The sequence below is a fragment of the Oikopleura dioica genome, chromosome 2 (assembly GCF_907165135.1).
Source record: "Oikopleura dioica chromosome 2, OKI2018_I68_1.0, whole genome shotgun sequence".
Classification (NCBI taxonomy): Eukaryota; Metazoa; Chordata; class Appendicularia; order Copelata; family Oikopleuridae; genus Oikopleura; species Oikopleura dioica.
In genome coordinates, this window is record NC_137292.1 from 13,816,251 (window position 1) to 13,829,060 (window position 12,810).

At 41.1% G+C, this 12,810-nt stretch overlaps 4 protein-coding genes, 1 non-coding gene and 1 pseudogene across 9 annotated transcripts; 4 read left to right on the forward strand and 2 right to left on the reverse strand.

Annotated features, from left to right (window-relative positions):
• The first annotated feature begins 737 nt into the window (after window positions 1-737).
• Window positions 738-856, forward strand: LOC145700854 (5S ribosomal RNA; annotated as a pseudogene).
• A 335-nt stretch (window positions 857-1,191) lies between these two features.
• Window positions 1,192-4,905, forward strand: LOC145700351 (uncharacterized). Of its 5 annotated transcripts, none has more exons than XM_081777603.1 (10): window positions 1,192-1,513; window positions 1,869-2,222; window positions 2,311-2,566; window positions 2,759-2,972; window positions 3,147-3,402; window positions 3,450-3,580; window positions 3,625-3,853; window positions 3,898-4,026; window positions 4,131-4,172; window positions 4,314-4,905. In XM_081777603.1, exons 1-10 carry the CDS (start codon window positions 1,400-1,402, stop codon window positions 4,419-4,421), a joined length of 1,833 nt encoding a protein of 610 aa, XP_081633729.1. In that variant the 5' UTR covers window positions 1,192-1,399; the 3' UTR covers window positions 4,422-4,905. The 5 variants fall into 5 exon arrangements, with proteins under 5 accessions (XP_081633729.1, XP_081633728.1, XP_081633732.1 ...); XM_081777602.1 differs by having other exon boundaries at window positions 1,198-1,513; window positions 3,450-3,586; XM_081777605.1 differs by having other exon boundaries at window positions 1,207-1,513; window positions 2,311-2,470; window positions 3,450-3,586.
• Window positions 4,906-4,973: 68 nt separating this feature from the next.
• On the forward strand, window positions 4,974-7,371 carry LOC145700353 (uncharacterized). Its single transcript, XM_081777609.1, has 5 exons — window positions 4,974-5,770; window positions 5,818-5,992; window positions 6,050-6,149; window positions 6,194-7,088; window positions 7,129-7,371. Exons 1-5 carry the CDS (start codon window positions 5,278-5,280, stop codon window positions 7,236-7,238), a joined length of 1,773 nt encoding a protein of 590 aa, XP_081633735.1. The 5' UTR covers window positions 4,974-5,277; the 3' UTR covers window positions 7,239-7,371.
• Window positions 7,372-9,736: 2,365 nt separating this feature from the next.
• On the forward strand, window positions 9,737-10,814 carry LOC145698730 (putative protein-lysine deacylase ABHD14B). Its single transcript, XM_081775942.1, has 4 exons — window positions 9,737-10,065; window positions 10,105-10,237; window positions 10,288-10,515; window positions 10,564-10,814. The coding sequence occupies exons 1-4, from the start codon at window positions 9,844-9,846 to the stop codon at window positions 10,782-10,784; spliced, it is 804 nt and encodes a 267-aa protein (XP_081632068.1). The 5' UTR covers window positions 9,737-9,843; the 3' UTR covers window positions 10,785-10,814.
• Window positions 10,815-10,817: 3 nt separating this feature from the next.
• Window positions 10,818-10,891, reverse strand: TRNAI-AAU (transfer RNA isoleucine (anticodon AAU)). The gene has a single exon. It is a non-coding gene; the product is annotated as a tRNA-Ile (tRNA).
• Window positions 10,892-11,098: 207 nt separating this feature from the next.
• LOC145698820 (transient receptor potential cation channel subfamily M member 2-like) lies at window positions 11,099-12,736 on the reverse strand. Its single transcript, XM_081776040.1, has 6 exons — window positions 12,535-12,736; window positions 12,051-12,494; window positions 11,898-12,001; window positions 11,519-11,847; window positions 11,333-11,470; window positions 11,099-11,286 (listed from the first exon to the last, which is right to left on the reverse strand). Exons 4-6 carry the CDS (start codon window positions 11,807-11,809, stop codon window positions 11,167-11,169), a joined length of 549 nt encoding a protein of 182 aa, XP_081632166.1. The 5' UTR covers window positions 11,810-11,847; window positions 11,898-12,001; window positions 12,051-12,494; window positions 12,535-12,736; the 3' UTR covers window positions 11,099-11,166.
• Window positions 12,737-12,810: the final 74 nt, after the last annotated feature.

Sequence of the window (12,810 nt, forward strand, 5' to 3'; positions counted from 1 at the left end):
TCTCAGCGGCAGCGGAAGCAGGAGTTCATTCTTCAGCCTCGAAGCAGCAGATTATGGTGCTTTCACTCTGGCTCCGGTGGCTGCTGTGCTTGTCTTTTCACAAAGATGGTCGAGGTAAAAAGCCAGTTCTCTTCCTTGATTTCCGATTCACACTCCCTTCAGAAAACATTCTTCAAACCAAAGACATCCTTGACTACCTAACGAACGCCGTTTCAAAAGTAGACGAAAAACTAGCGCTGCTTGTAATTCACAATTTGTGCTACGCGACGCAATCCAAAACGCGTATTTCCACTTTCGACCAGCTCACTAAATGCTTCCGACAGTACTTGGCCATCGATTCTCAAAAAGAACTTCAGCTGCTCGTTTCAAACTCCTGTTGGGCGCTGATGAGTACCTCTCAAAAGGCAAAAGGGCGGTAAGTACTTATTCGAACCGTTGGCTACATTTCTTATCAAAATTCTAGTCTGAAAGCAGCGGGACTTATCGAAAGGCTGGAAACGCTGTCGACGATCTATTCCGAAGAAGACTCCTCAAAAGATTCCATTTTCCACATTCACGCTGCCTTAGAACTCCTACATTCCTAGAGTTTTATTTTTCTATTTTCTTTCTTTTTTTCTTACATTTTGTATTTTACAATAAAATTTACAAACCTCAAACCTCAGAAAAGAAACTTCTTTCAATGGAAACTGAGAACTTCTGAGAATCGATTTATAAACGGTCTTTTTGTGCTCTCCCTCGCTTAGCGTCATACCGCGTAGAATAAACCAGTTCTCGTCCGATCACTGAAGTCAAACTACGACGGGCGGGGTTAGTACTTACATGGGTGACCGGTTGGGAATATCTCGTGCGCTAAGCATTTTGACTTTTTTCGACGAGATTTAAGTTTTAACTAATTCAAAATTGAATAGTGAACTCCTTCAAAAAAGACAAAATGCTTTCATCTACGAAGAGAATGTTGCCATATTCATCAACAGTTTAGTAGAAGTCGACTGACAGTAAGGATTATTAAAGACGAGAGAATTCGAATTTTCCAGGATCGGCCATAAAAACATTTTGCTCGTTGAGCTCTTTTTCTTCTTTTGTGTGTTTTTCTTTTTCTGTGTATTTTTTCGTGTGTGGTGAGTGGGCGGCGGTGTGGCTTGTGTTGTATCACGCTATGGCTAATGTAATTGGATGAGTCAGGTAGGCTGGTGACGTCACCTACCTGACTCCTCGCCGATCGCTCACCGCTGCTGTGGCTCATTCTCAACGACTCATTTCACGACGGCCTTAGTGCTTTTCAAAAAGACTCTTATTCAAGAGAAAGGGGTCTTCTTCTCCTCCCCATAGTGGCGGAAGCCGGCTAGAATCACCCCAGCCGCGGGGAGCCGCTCGAAAAGGCGCTAGAATCCGCTTCAAAATGGTAGAAACAAGTCTAAAAACAGAGAAACGGGATGAAGACGAAGTCGAGAAGAATCCGCCCAAGTTCCTGAAGCTCAACTCTATTAACGGAGCCACGAACAGTTTAGCACAGGTGAGTTACTGGCTTTACTATGAAAAAGAGATGAATAATCGCCCCTTGCATGAAGCAGCGAGTTAATCATCCAACCAACGGGGGTAGTAATGACTGAGCCATTCTAGCTAGCGCTAAAGAGTCTCTTTTTACCACACTTTTTTCTTTCAACGATACCACACTGGCTTAAATAAAAAACAAAGAAGAATCTGAAACTAAAACTGAAGAATTGGCAAATTCTTTAATTACAGCGTAAATAAAGAATTTATCATGTAAATATTCTTCTGCAAATTTATAATTACCATCGTTTCATAATCTGGGTTGGCAACCTTTTTAGAAATGCCAATTAAAAGCTTATTACTATTGCTTGTTTCAGGTACTTCCTGTGGACCAAACTCCCACCCCAACAAAATTCATCAAACTGGCAAGCGAACTCTTCCCCAGCGACACCAACGAGCAGCAACAAACCAATACTGAAACTAACGAAGCATCAACAGAAGCAACAAGCAAATCCCAAGCAAACTCAACGCATCCAAACCCCTTCGACAAATCCTTCAAGCAATCGACTTCTTCAAGCCAAAGTCCGGCGGCGAATGCGAGTGGAAATGAGCCAGTCGTCCAGGAGTTGGATACAGTCGATGAAACTATCTCACAGGACGAAAATGATCATGAATTTGTCGAAGAAATCGTCGATGAGGAGGAAATTGAGACCTCCTCTGAAAAATTCAAGGTAAAACTTGAACTTCCTAAGGAAACCTCGTCAGTTGTTATCGACATCTTTTATTTTATTCAAGCAATTTTGCTTACTATTCTATTAGCGGCCCGATCCTGTTGGAAGTGAAGAGATGATCCAAGTGCAGACAACAACGATAAACTCAATAGCAGGCCAGGAGGGAGTTTCTCAACCCCAGTTCCAAATGTTGCCCACTGCGTCTGGCCAAATGCTTGTCCAGATCCCGCAGCCCATGGCCACTCCAGGTACACGCATAGTGATGGCATCGCCCGAGATGGCCGCCCAAGCCGGCCAGGGGGGTAAACTCGTAGTTATGCAACAGCCAACAACTTACAAGCTTGGTAAGTATCACCGTTTACTTTTCGGTGTTGGATGAGACACAAGCTTCTTTCACTCTAGAATGGCTGAAACGAGGTTTGTGTCTTTTCTTTCGGTGTATCAATGTTGGTGTATCTATCTCCTTCTTCTATTTAAATGTATCGCTCTCCCTTTCTCTTTCTGTTACTTATCATTAACTAAATGATTCTATCTAGCAAACAATGTCTTCGTCCCTGCTGGAGGAAACATGGGAGGGCAGCTAATCATGGGTAGCGGCGGCCAAATCTTCATGACGCAGCCGCAAGTGATGCAAATCCAGGACCCGAATACAGGCGCCATCCAACACGTAAGCATTCAACCCCAGCAACAATTCGTGATGACACAACAAATCGACTCAAGTGGGATTGTGACGACTTCTGCCCAGAAACCGTGAGTCCTTGTTGATTTCACACGCTGCTTCTCTTACTCATAGCAAAGTTGTAAAAACGGATAAAGTTTGGCATTTTAAGAAGCGACAGCTAGCTTCATCGAGTATAAAAGGCTTTGCAACGAAACATTTTTGCGCTAAAAGGCTTCTGCGAACCGTGTTCAAAATATTTTCAGTTCGACGACCGTGGCACAAGCAGCCACACCAACAACTGCAGCCAACCCGCCGCCTTACACTCAATGTGTGATGGTTTCTCCGCAGATTCAATTCGTCGCCTCACCACAGCCAGTCGTGATTCCGTCAAGTCAACAGATGATCATCAACCAGAACGGGCAGCAGTTTCAAATTATCAACACTCCGAATCCAAGCATTCCACAGGGCGCACAAATCATTCAGACAGCTAATGGCACGCAACTACTTCAAACACAACAGGTAAAATCTCAACTCTGTCTGTCCATAATCTCAACCTGCAATCGTAGAAAGTCATCCAACAATCGAATGGACAGAAAATCGAAAACAGCACTGGAATGACGATGAAATACATCCAAAACGAGCAAGACGATGAGAACGGTCAATCTTCTAGAAGAAATTATACAAGACCGTCTTATACGCACAGGTTTACGAGACGAAGTAAATCTAATAACCCCTCCTTAGGCCTTCGATGAATGGCCTGAGCAACGTTGTTCACTTATCAAAAGAATCCCTACGAGCAATAGAAGAAGCAGGAGCAGAGTGCTCTAGTGGGAAACGCGGAGGACCGAGATTAAATTATGACGAGTTGGATCCAAAAAGAAGACGCTTTTTGGAACGAAACAGGATGGCCGCTGCTAGGTGCAGGGAACGCAAAAAGCAGTGGATCATCAGCCTAGAGTACAAAGCTAATGTAAGGCATCTCACTGTTGATATCTTTCTAAAGCAAGGATTTAGGAACTCAAAGAAGAAAATAAGCAAATCGAGGAAGATTGTTTACGACACAGAGCGAAGCTGGCACAAATGCGAGCAGCGTTAGAACGTCACAATTGCTCGATAGGCGTCAATAGTTCAATTGATAAAGAGGTAAGCACACTCTGACATCGTAAATAGCCCTAATCTCTATTCTCAAATTCGATTGATAGATTTTAAAAATCATGATTGTAAATTTACTCGAATACTACCTCTAGTCTGACAGCTATTATATGATGGATGATTCAACATTACCAGCCGTAAGTTCTATCTTTTGAGGAGTCCCAGGATCAGACAGAAACTAACCAGCTGTGTAGTTAGCCATTCGGATTGATTAACCTTGCTAATTTTGATATGACTGAATATGTTCTTCGTTAACTGTTTATTTACGCTAGGTTTAGAATAACGTCCAAGGCGGCGTGCAAATCCAGACCAAAGTGATCGAGCTGGACACACTCTCCGACGATGCCGCTCCTCTCAAACTCGAAACTGCCATTTCCGAGAGCTGACAATAACTTCAGCTCTTCATTTACCGTCTTAATTCAAGTACCAACGACAGCCTTCCATCTTTACTATCCGACTCAGAATTTATTTAAAAAATAACGCGTTTACATCACTGGTTCTTTGTTTTTCGATTGTACTCAATTCTAACAAGATTAGTCTAAAACTGTATTTATTATTTTTATTCTCACATTCAAAAAACTATCTTCATGAAACAACAAAAAAGCAGCTCTACAAAAAACTGTTACATGTGCCAAAATTTCAATTAGATTTGCCATGTTTCTGTGGAATGCCTCTCTTCATACTGTTTTGTAATTTACCCCTTCTCTCTCTTTCTCTTCACTTCCCTCTTCTATCAGCTGGAACACTACTGTAATTAACCAAAAATACCAAATCTAATGAAAATGTTCCCCCTGCTCCTGCTGGAAACCTAATACTGGTCGAGTTTGATCAGGTTGACCAGTATGTTCCAAATAAATTAGTTCAAGAAAACTTTAAATTAATCTTTTATTTCACCTTGTGTCATAAAAGTGGACTCAATTGACTGCCCTTTAAGCAGGATGATACGCATGTGGCATGAAGTTCTGAAAGCATAAATGATCGCAGTAGAGAGCAAAAAGAAGCAGTGGCTGGCGCCATGAGTAATGGACCATGAGGATTCGCGAGGCGTTTCGGGGCGCGTCCAATCCGCAACGCTCCGCGGGCGACGTCATAGCCGTTCAATCTCCGCCGCTCGATACGAGTTGAATTGCGCTCCCCGAGTTGTCATGAAATCGTAACAAAAACTATCGACAAGCAGTTTTTTCTAGACTTAGCGTCCACTGCATCATGCTCAACTGAAGAGATAAACTCGAGATTAGCAGAATGAACAAAAGGAATACGGTTAATTTAGCAATTCATCCACCATATTTTCGAAAGAGAAATATTAAATTCCTAACCTCCCAAAGTGATAATCTGCAAGACATTTCTATGGACTCCGATGATGACGACATTTCCCTTTCTTCCTCGTTGAAGACGCCGAATTCCGTCTGTACAAGTCGCAATCCAAGCTCTGATCTTGACGATAGCTTCAAGACCACAACTGATGATGACTTCTACGTCAATTCTGGAGAAACAGAAGACATTAACACTCCTCAAGAAGAAGCTGAGTTAGTAGAAGAACAGAGAAAGTGGGTCACGGAGGGGCCACAAACTGCCAAATGCGCGAATCCAAAGAAATTCTTCTGTCCCGTGTGTACCCGAGGATTCACTACGCAGGGGAACATGCGACGACATCGACAGATTGCCCACGGTGGCGGCAAGCAATTCAAATGTGAAATTTGTAACAAGGACTTTGTTGAAAACCAATCCCTTCAAGGTTCGTTTTAGCCTTTGCGATCAGTAATCAGATAATTCCTTATTCAGTTCATATAAAAACAGTGCACATGGGAATCAAAGAATTCGAGTGTACATTTTGTGGCAAAACATGTGGCACCAAATCCGCTCTCAAGAGTCACGTGCTGAAGGTTCATGGAAATTCGAAATTTGTGACAAAGAAGACTGTGAAATGCCATCTATGCCAGGCAGTCTTCCATCATTCGTAAGTAACAATTACAAGCTTGATTTACACTGAAACGCGTCTTAATTCCAAATTTAGTGGAAATTTGAAACGCCACGTCCAGAACTTTCATCAGAATCAGTTCAACTATCACTGTGATATTTGCGGCAAAAAGTTGAAGTCGAAGCAGAGTCTCATGGTAATTTAACCACAATTCACTATCGCTAAAGAATTATCAACTAGCTCCACATCAACTCACAACACGAAATGTCCAGGAGACATCCATGTGATCTGTGTTACAACGATCGCTTAAAATTGGCTGGGAGCTCGACAACGAAAATTCCAGAGACAATATTTCCGACAAGAGGCGCGCTTCTCAATCACCTCAACTCAATCGTTCACAAAGACAATCCAAATCTTCAAGATGCCATTGCCAAGGCAAAGGAAAATTTCTCAAATCATCCACCAAACGGAAAAGTTGAAATACGGCAATCTGAGTTTGCCGAAATCCCAAACATGACTGCGAATGGATCCCTTCCTACAGTACGCCCTTCGTTCTCTACTTCAAATGCTTCTTCAGATAAGAAGGAATGGTGGTGCGAGCTTTGTTATGGTGGCATCGATACATCTAAATTTCATGACAAGGCCTTGATCAGCCTTTTCAAGAACAAGGTTTCGCTACTGGCACACTTGAATTCTCTTGCTCACAGAGATGACCCCCGACTTCCTGAAATCTTGGCAAAAGTTAACGAACAAGGGTTAGAAATGATCGAAAACTCTGAGTTTCACAAACACGGCGTTAAAGATTTCTTGCGAAGACCAGTCTTTAAATCCTCCACCACTACTCCTGCGAAAACGCCTCCACCAACTTCTTCTGAAAGCGTCGAAATTTGCGTGAAAGAAGAGATTCACGAGGAAGAAGAAATCACCTTCAAGGAGGAATTTATCGACGATGACGATATTCCTCTTTCAAGGTCGCTTTTAGAGCCGCCGGAAATGAAGAAAAGCCCCAAGATAATTGCAAAGATGCCAATCAAGGGAAAACCAATCATGATACAAGGACAACCAAAAATTAAAGTGAAATTAGCCGGTCCGTCCGTCTTGAGTAAAATCAAGTTCAAGCCTCTCTCAATACTCGGTAATTAATTCAGTAGTGAATCCCTCTCCTCACTTTTCAGGCACAACTGGCCCTGTGACAATCAAAAAGAAGCCTACCTATACGGTGCAAGAAATCATTGTCAAGGAGGAGGCTGTCAACGATGATGACGATTATTTCGTCCAAAAATAGAGCATTTTCTCTTCGTTTAAAAACCTATTTTATCACTTCTTCACATCCAAAAATTTTGAACCACCAGAGCAGTACTGTTATCTTCACCAAAATAGTATTTGTGCAAGCTACAAAACTTCAATAAAGATCTGTCAATCGCTTTAATGAATGAGTCCTGATTTTACACAGAAATGAGCAGGAATTATTTTCAAATAAAAGAACTGCTGGTTGTTACGTCGATCGATTGATGGTGGTTTTTGTACACTTCGAATTTGCAATCAACGACGCTTTTCTTTGGCTTGATGAAAATCGTTGTTCTCGGAGCATGTTGGCCCGTGATTTTTCTATAGGCTTTTCTCCATATGCTGAATGATTGCTTCATTTATCTGTATGCTCGATTCTTTTGCTTACCTTCTTAACGACTTTCGATAATTGCCATTCATAAATCCGTACACAACTGGATTCGCAACCGAATTAAGGGCAACTAGAGTGTGTGAAAGATTACTCAATATCGCGCAAAATCGTCGTCCGGGAGAAATGCTTTGAGAAATATCAAAACCGTGATCGACGAATGCAATTTTTATCCAGTGAAAATACTCTTCCTGAAAACGACGAGCAAATTTCGCGCTTGAAATGGTGTCCAACAAATGAGAAAGCTCAGAAAGAGAGCGATAACCGTATATGCTAGTTTTGAAGAACTATTTAGTCCTTTCAACTTTGATTCTGATCGCTTCACAATCTTATGCGTGTTCTCTCTGCCTCATTTAGCTCTGAAAACGAAATCATAGAGGAGAACATGCCCATAAAATCGTTATGTAAGAAACCGCAATGACTATCAGAGGAATGATGTACCCAACAATAAAGAGCCCAAAATAGAATCGTTTCTGTTTGACTGGTCGTGGACAAAAACAACTGTCGGATTTGAAGTTCGAAAGCTCCGCCTAAAATAATGACGATAAAACGAAAGTCCGCTAGGGTAGCGGACTCAGGGAGCCGTAGTCATGATATTTGTAAACCTACTTTTCCGTATTTCGCCACACACGTTTCTGCACTCAAGGAGCTGTAACGGTCTAGGTTTTGACTTTGTTTTTCTGTGCAATTTGAAGGAAGATGATCGCAGATTATGCATGTACTGAAATCAAGGTCCTTGAAATCATTATCGCTTGACCAGTCTTCAGTGCACATCTGCGTATCTGGAAGCTAACAAGTGTTCGAATAAGAACGCTACCTATTCTTTCACTAAATCTGTGATGCATAAAATAAACTAGCATTGAACACAATCCCATGATATTCCAGCGTATTGGCGCTCCAGTCGAGTTGCTAAAATCGAAGGAAACACGACGAGAAGTGACAGTATCCATATAAATATGCATACTACTATGGCGAAACCAGGCGTTTTTCGTCTATTCTGAACATCGGTATTAAATATTTACCATTTACCATCTGAATACCTGTAGCATATTGATCATCTTGGTACTTTTCATCGGGACAATCGCTAATACTCTGTCGAGGGAAAGGACCATTAGCTGGAATATCGACACTTTGATAGATAAAAATGCAGTCATAGAACCAGACTTGAAGATCTTACCCAGTAAATTAACATTTGTAGCGGAATTATTTATCAAACAGCCGAAATAGCCGAATCTCCACGATTTTCGCAGACGATAATCCATTTTCATCGGAAGCAAGAATAAGAATATCAAGTCTGTAAACATCAAGTTGATGATCTACAAGTAACTGTCTGAAAAAGCCAGAAAAAGCAACGAATAGTCCTTACATATATCGACGAAGGCCTCTTTATCTGCTCCGTTAGAGTAATGTACAAAATTGTTGAACTCCCACTGATACCAAAAACTGCTGCTAAACCTGATAAAAAGAATAGAAAAGTCGTCATTTATCTTGCAAAAATCTCACCATAAATAATGACATTAGGATCGACATATTGTTTTTTCTTCATAATGCTACTAATGACCTCGTCGAAAGATCCATTACCAAAATTCGCAGCTTTTTCGTTGAGCAAATCATTTCTGTAGCAATATTCGTATTCCTCTGAAAACGCTCTGGAAAGAAAGTCTCCTAAAAATACCTGATGAAAAAGACATTATCCTAAACTAAAAAAAAACAACTGAATAAAAAGATAATCGCGTGTATTCTGTGGTGCGATAGAGAATAAAAAAAAAGCAAATCGGATCAGATAAATAAATTATTTTGTTGCCTTACGCGCTGATTTTATTTTAAAGACAGTTATTGTCAGCTTTTATCTTAGATATTGCGAGTCTTATATTTTCAGAATCATAATTTATGTACAAATAGCGTATGATTCCCTTATTTATGTATTGTGTACATAGTGTAAGTTTTACGGTATAAAATGATGTGTTAATTAAACGGTTTTAATCTTATGAAAATTGCTACCTGAGCAAGTTGCTGTTTTGGTATTTTAAAAATTACCTTGATCAAACACACCCAAAACAGATTTCAGGATCCCTACCCGGTGTTGTTCCCTCATCCCAATGCATTTTCTTTTGCCCCGGGGCTTCGATTCTAACCCCGCTGAAAATACTAAAACCTTATTATTTCGCCAGAGAAATGCGTCCGTAAACTTGCCCTTCCATCCACCTAATCCGCCATGAATCCAGTTCAGCTCAAGCCCAAAACCATTATCTATTTTTTGACCATTTTCCTGACGGGCCTTGCTTTGCTTCATGAAATTTTGAAGCAAACGGGAATTGAAAAGATAAAAGAACTCTACCTCAAGAAGATTTCCGCTTCGATACATACTGTAGGGCTGTTGGAGAAAGATCCAGAGTATGGACTTTACATTTCTGGTGATTTTGCGAAGCTTCAAGAGGTAAACAGGGGGTTTGAATTGTTGTTAATTGTTAATTAGAGTCAAGTTTATTTCTTGGATGCACAAGTCAAGGGCCAGGGCGATCGACCGATAATTTTGCTTTTTAACTCAATGCAGTACTCATCCAACATGTGGTTAAAACTCGGCGTAATTCACGAGCTCGCGAAAAATGGTAAATTAATGTTAACACGCCAGATAATTGTTTAACGATTGAAAAAAAAGGATACCGCTCGATCTCAATCGATCTTCCTGGATATGGCGGTTCCGACAAAGTTCCCATCATCGACGACGATGCGCGACGAATCAGACTTATGGAGCAAATCGTCAAGTTTTTTCAACTTGATGAGTTTGTCGCCGTGACGCCTGGATACTCGGGCGAATATTTTCTGCCTTTTATATTCGAATCTCATGCAGCAGAGAACGCGCTAGGCTGGGTTCCCATATCTCCAGGTTTGAGACTCCGTTTTCAGTGTTTTTTTTATTACTTTGGCCTTTTAGACGGAGTCAAGAGGTTTTCTCTTGATGAGATTTCGCTGCTTCCCCTTCCAACGCTAATCCTTTTCGGCGAGTACGATTCCGCGGGCGAGCAAGACGCGCGCACCCTCGCCAAAATGCCAAACTCGTCAAAAAAGATCTTCTACTCATCCGGCAAACACTGCTTCGTCGACGACCCACAATACTTTATTTCTTCATTGCTGAACTTTATGCAGACTGTGTAATTTATATAATTTAATACAAAAAGTGCAAAAGAATGGCCAGTACGGGGATCGAACCCGCGACATTCGCGTTATTAGCACGACGCTCTAACCAACTGAGCTAACCGGCCCTGATGAAGCAGACAAATCTAATTAATTAAATATCGACCTTGGATCAAAACACCGATTATTTTCGCTCGAATCCCTAGGAGCGCCACCACTACGAATACCAAGCATTTCGATTGGCTGTGCTCGAAAATTGTCGCCAAATATGGCGACATTTTTATAAAGACTTCAAGGTAGGCTCAGAGGTAGGTTTGTCATTTTGTGTGGTATATCTACAGCTAGTATTTATTCTACGTAAACTTTGAAGAAAGAACTTGAAAAAAGCGCAGCAAAATTAATTTTATTCATCCTTGTTTTTCTTTCTCAGCCTTGTTTGAAGCTTGAGTACGCTTGCTCTCAATCGCTCGAGTTTTTCGTTCATCTGTCGCATCACTTCTTTTGGCTCCTCGTTTTCATCCTCCTTGGTTTCAATTATGAGCAGTTTGAAGGTGGACTGAGTCTGTTACCTTTTCTTTGGCAGTAGCAACTTCGACTTTTTCGAAGTCAATCAGGTTGTTGATCAAGGAATCAATCGTGTTGTGCTTTAGCGAGTTGATGGAGTTCTTCGCGTCTGAGTCTTTTCCTGTCGGAGGATATACTTTCAGCTAAAGAAAGAGAGCGCTAGAAATAATTGGTACGCTCAAGAATCTCACCGGAAATTGCCTCAAATTTACAGCGTGATCGCCAGGTATACGAGGCCAGCAAACAATCGTCGTTCGCCTGCTCTTCTTTTCGCCAAACGAGAAACGAATGTACTTGATCAACAATAAGACATGGTAGACGAGAATTAGTGGCGTTGGGATCGGGTCCTTTCCCCAGTAGTCCATGACGAGATCAAATCTGTTGAGTTTCCAGATCTTGTCCGAGTCTTCTTGGACCTGCTCGTACGTAGTCGCAAACAGAGCTACCAGAAGATTGATAAGCATCACATTCGCAGCCATCATATAAACGCCAAGAAAGAAAGAATTCACAAAATATCGTTCTGAAAAGATTTGCGAGAAATTGAAACCAAGGCGATAAAATCTTCCAAACCTGGACATCTGCTGAATTTTTCGCGTAAAAGAGTAAGAGTGTCTTTTGATGAACAATTCCTTGAGGAATAACTGCAGTTTCTTTCTCCGTCTTTCCGTCTTCTGCTAAAATTCGACTCAGTTAATACTAACACCAATAATCGCCAAAGATTACTTTCTGTCTGAACCGAGATATAGTCGACATCATCGTCGTGGAAATATTCTAGCAAAAGCATTTCCGATGTCAAATCTTTTCGCACCACAGATTTGTCATCGGGGTACTCGGGAAAGTAAAGGGTTTTGAAGTTTTGGAGCTTTTGATTCTTGTTCTTGGATCCTTCGGCTGGAATGTTGCTCATGAAATTGGGATTTGTGTAGTTGAAGCGTCGTTTGTCTGTTTTGCGGTTGGGAAACAATAAAATTGACAAATAGCCCTATGATCATTATTAACCGTTCTCGAAAGAGTAAACGATCATCGCCGCTAGTACAACTGGCTGTTTTTTGCTTGAAGTACAAGGATCGATTTTCTCATCAACAGAACAACTTGGCAGCAGATCATTGAATGTTAGCTTCACTCCCTTTGTTACGCGTCTATGAAAGACATCCAGTTTCCACTCCGCTAAACTCATTTTTAGCAATATTTTTCAAAGGTAACATACTTTCGCCCAATCGATCTGAAACGGGGATTTCTTCATTTTCGAATTTGTAAACATCCTGTGTTGGAAAAATGTGAAGGCCTTCCACGGGTGTATTTATGTGATTGCCGATTGCTTTGTACAATTCCATCGCTGCTTTTTGGCTGTCACTGGGGTCTTTATTCGCTGGGTCATTTTCAGCATTCAGAATATCTTCCTCCATAAATGGGCTTTATTGGCGAATATAAATTGGCTAGACAAAAAATTTTCGAAAAAAAATCAAAATTTCAATGATTTTAA

Excerpts from the sequence above, each read along its gene's own strand:
- LOC145700353 (XM_081777609.1), top strand. The coding sequence starts at position 5,278 with ATGAACAAAAGGAATACGGTTAATTTAGCAATTCATCCACCATATTTT. Across the intron at positions 5,993-6,049 it reads CAGGCAGTCTTCCATCATTC|TGGAAATTTGAAACGCCACG; the intron begins GTAAGTAACAAT and ends TTCCAAATTTAG. Across the intron at positions 6,150-6,193 it reads AGTCGAAGCAGAGTCTCATG|CTCCACATCAACTCACAACA; the intron begins GTAATTTAACCA and ends ATTATCAACTAG.
- LOC145700351 (XM_081777602.1), top strand. The coding sequence starts at position 1,400 with ATGGTAGAAACAAGTCTAAAAACAGAGAAACGGGATGAAGACGAAGTC. Across the intron at positions 1,514-1,868 it reads CCACGAACAGTTTAGCACAG|GTACTTCCTGTGGACCAAAC; the intron begins GTGAGTTACTGG and ends TGCTTGTTTCAG. Across the intron at positions 3,587-3,624 it reads AGACCGTCTTATACGCACAG|GCCTTCGATGAATGGCCTGA; the intron begins GTTTACGAGACG and ends ACCCCTCCTTAG.
- LOC145698820 (XM_081776040.1), bottom strand. The coding sequence starts at position 11,809 with ATGATGGCTGCGAATGTGATGCTTATCAATCTTCTGGTAGCTCTGTTT. Across the intron at positions 11,471-11,518 it reads TAAATTTGAGGCAATTTCCG|CTGAAAGTATATCCTCCGAC; the intron begins GTGAGATTCTTG and ends CTCTTTCTTTAG. Across the intron at positions 11,287-11,332 it reads TTGCTACTGCCAAAGAAAAG|GAGGATGAAAACGAGGAGCC; the intron begins GTAACAGACTCA and ends ATTGAAACCAAG.
- LOC145698730 (XM_081775942.1), top strand. The coding sequence starts at position 9,844 with ATGAATCCAGTTCAGCTCAAGCCCAAAACCATTATCTATTTTTTGACC. Across the intron at positions 10,066-10,104 it reads ATTTTGCGAAGCTTCAAGAG|AGTCAAGTTTATTTCTTGGA; the intron begins GTAAACAGGGGG and ends ATTGTTAATTAG. Across the intron at positions 10,238-10,287 it reads TCACGAGCTCGCGAAAAATG|GATACCGCTCGATCTCAATC; the intron begins GTAAATTAATGT and ends TTGAAAAAAAAG.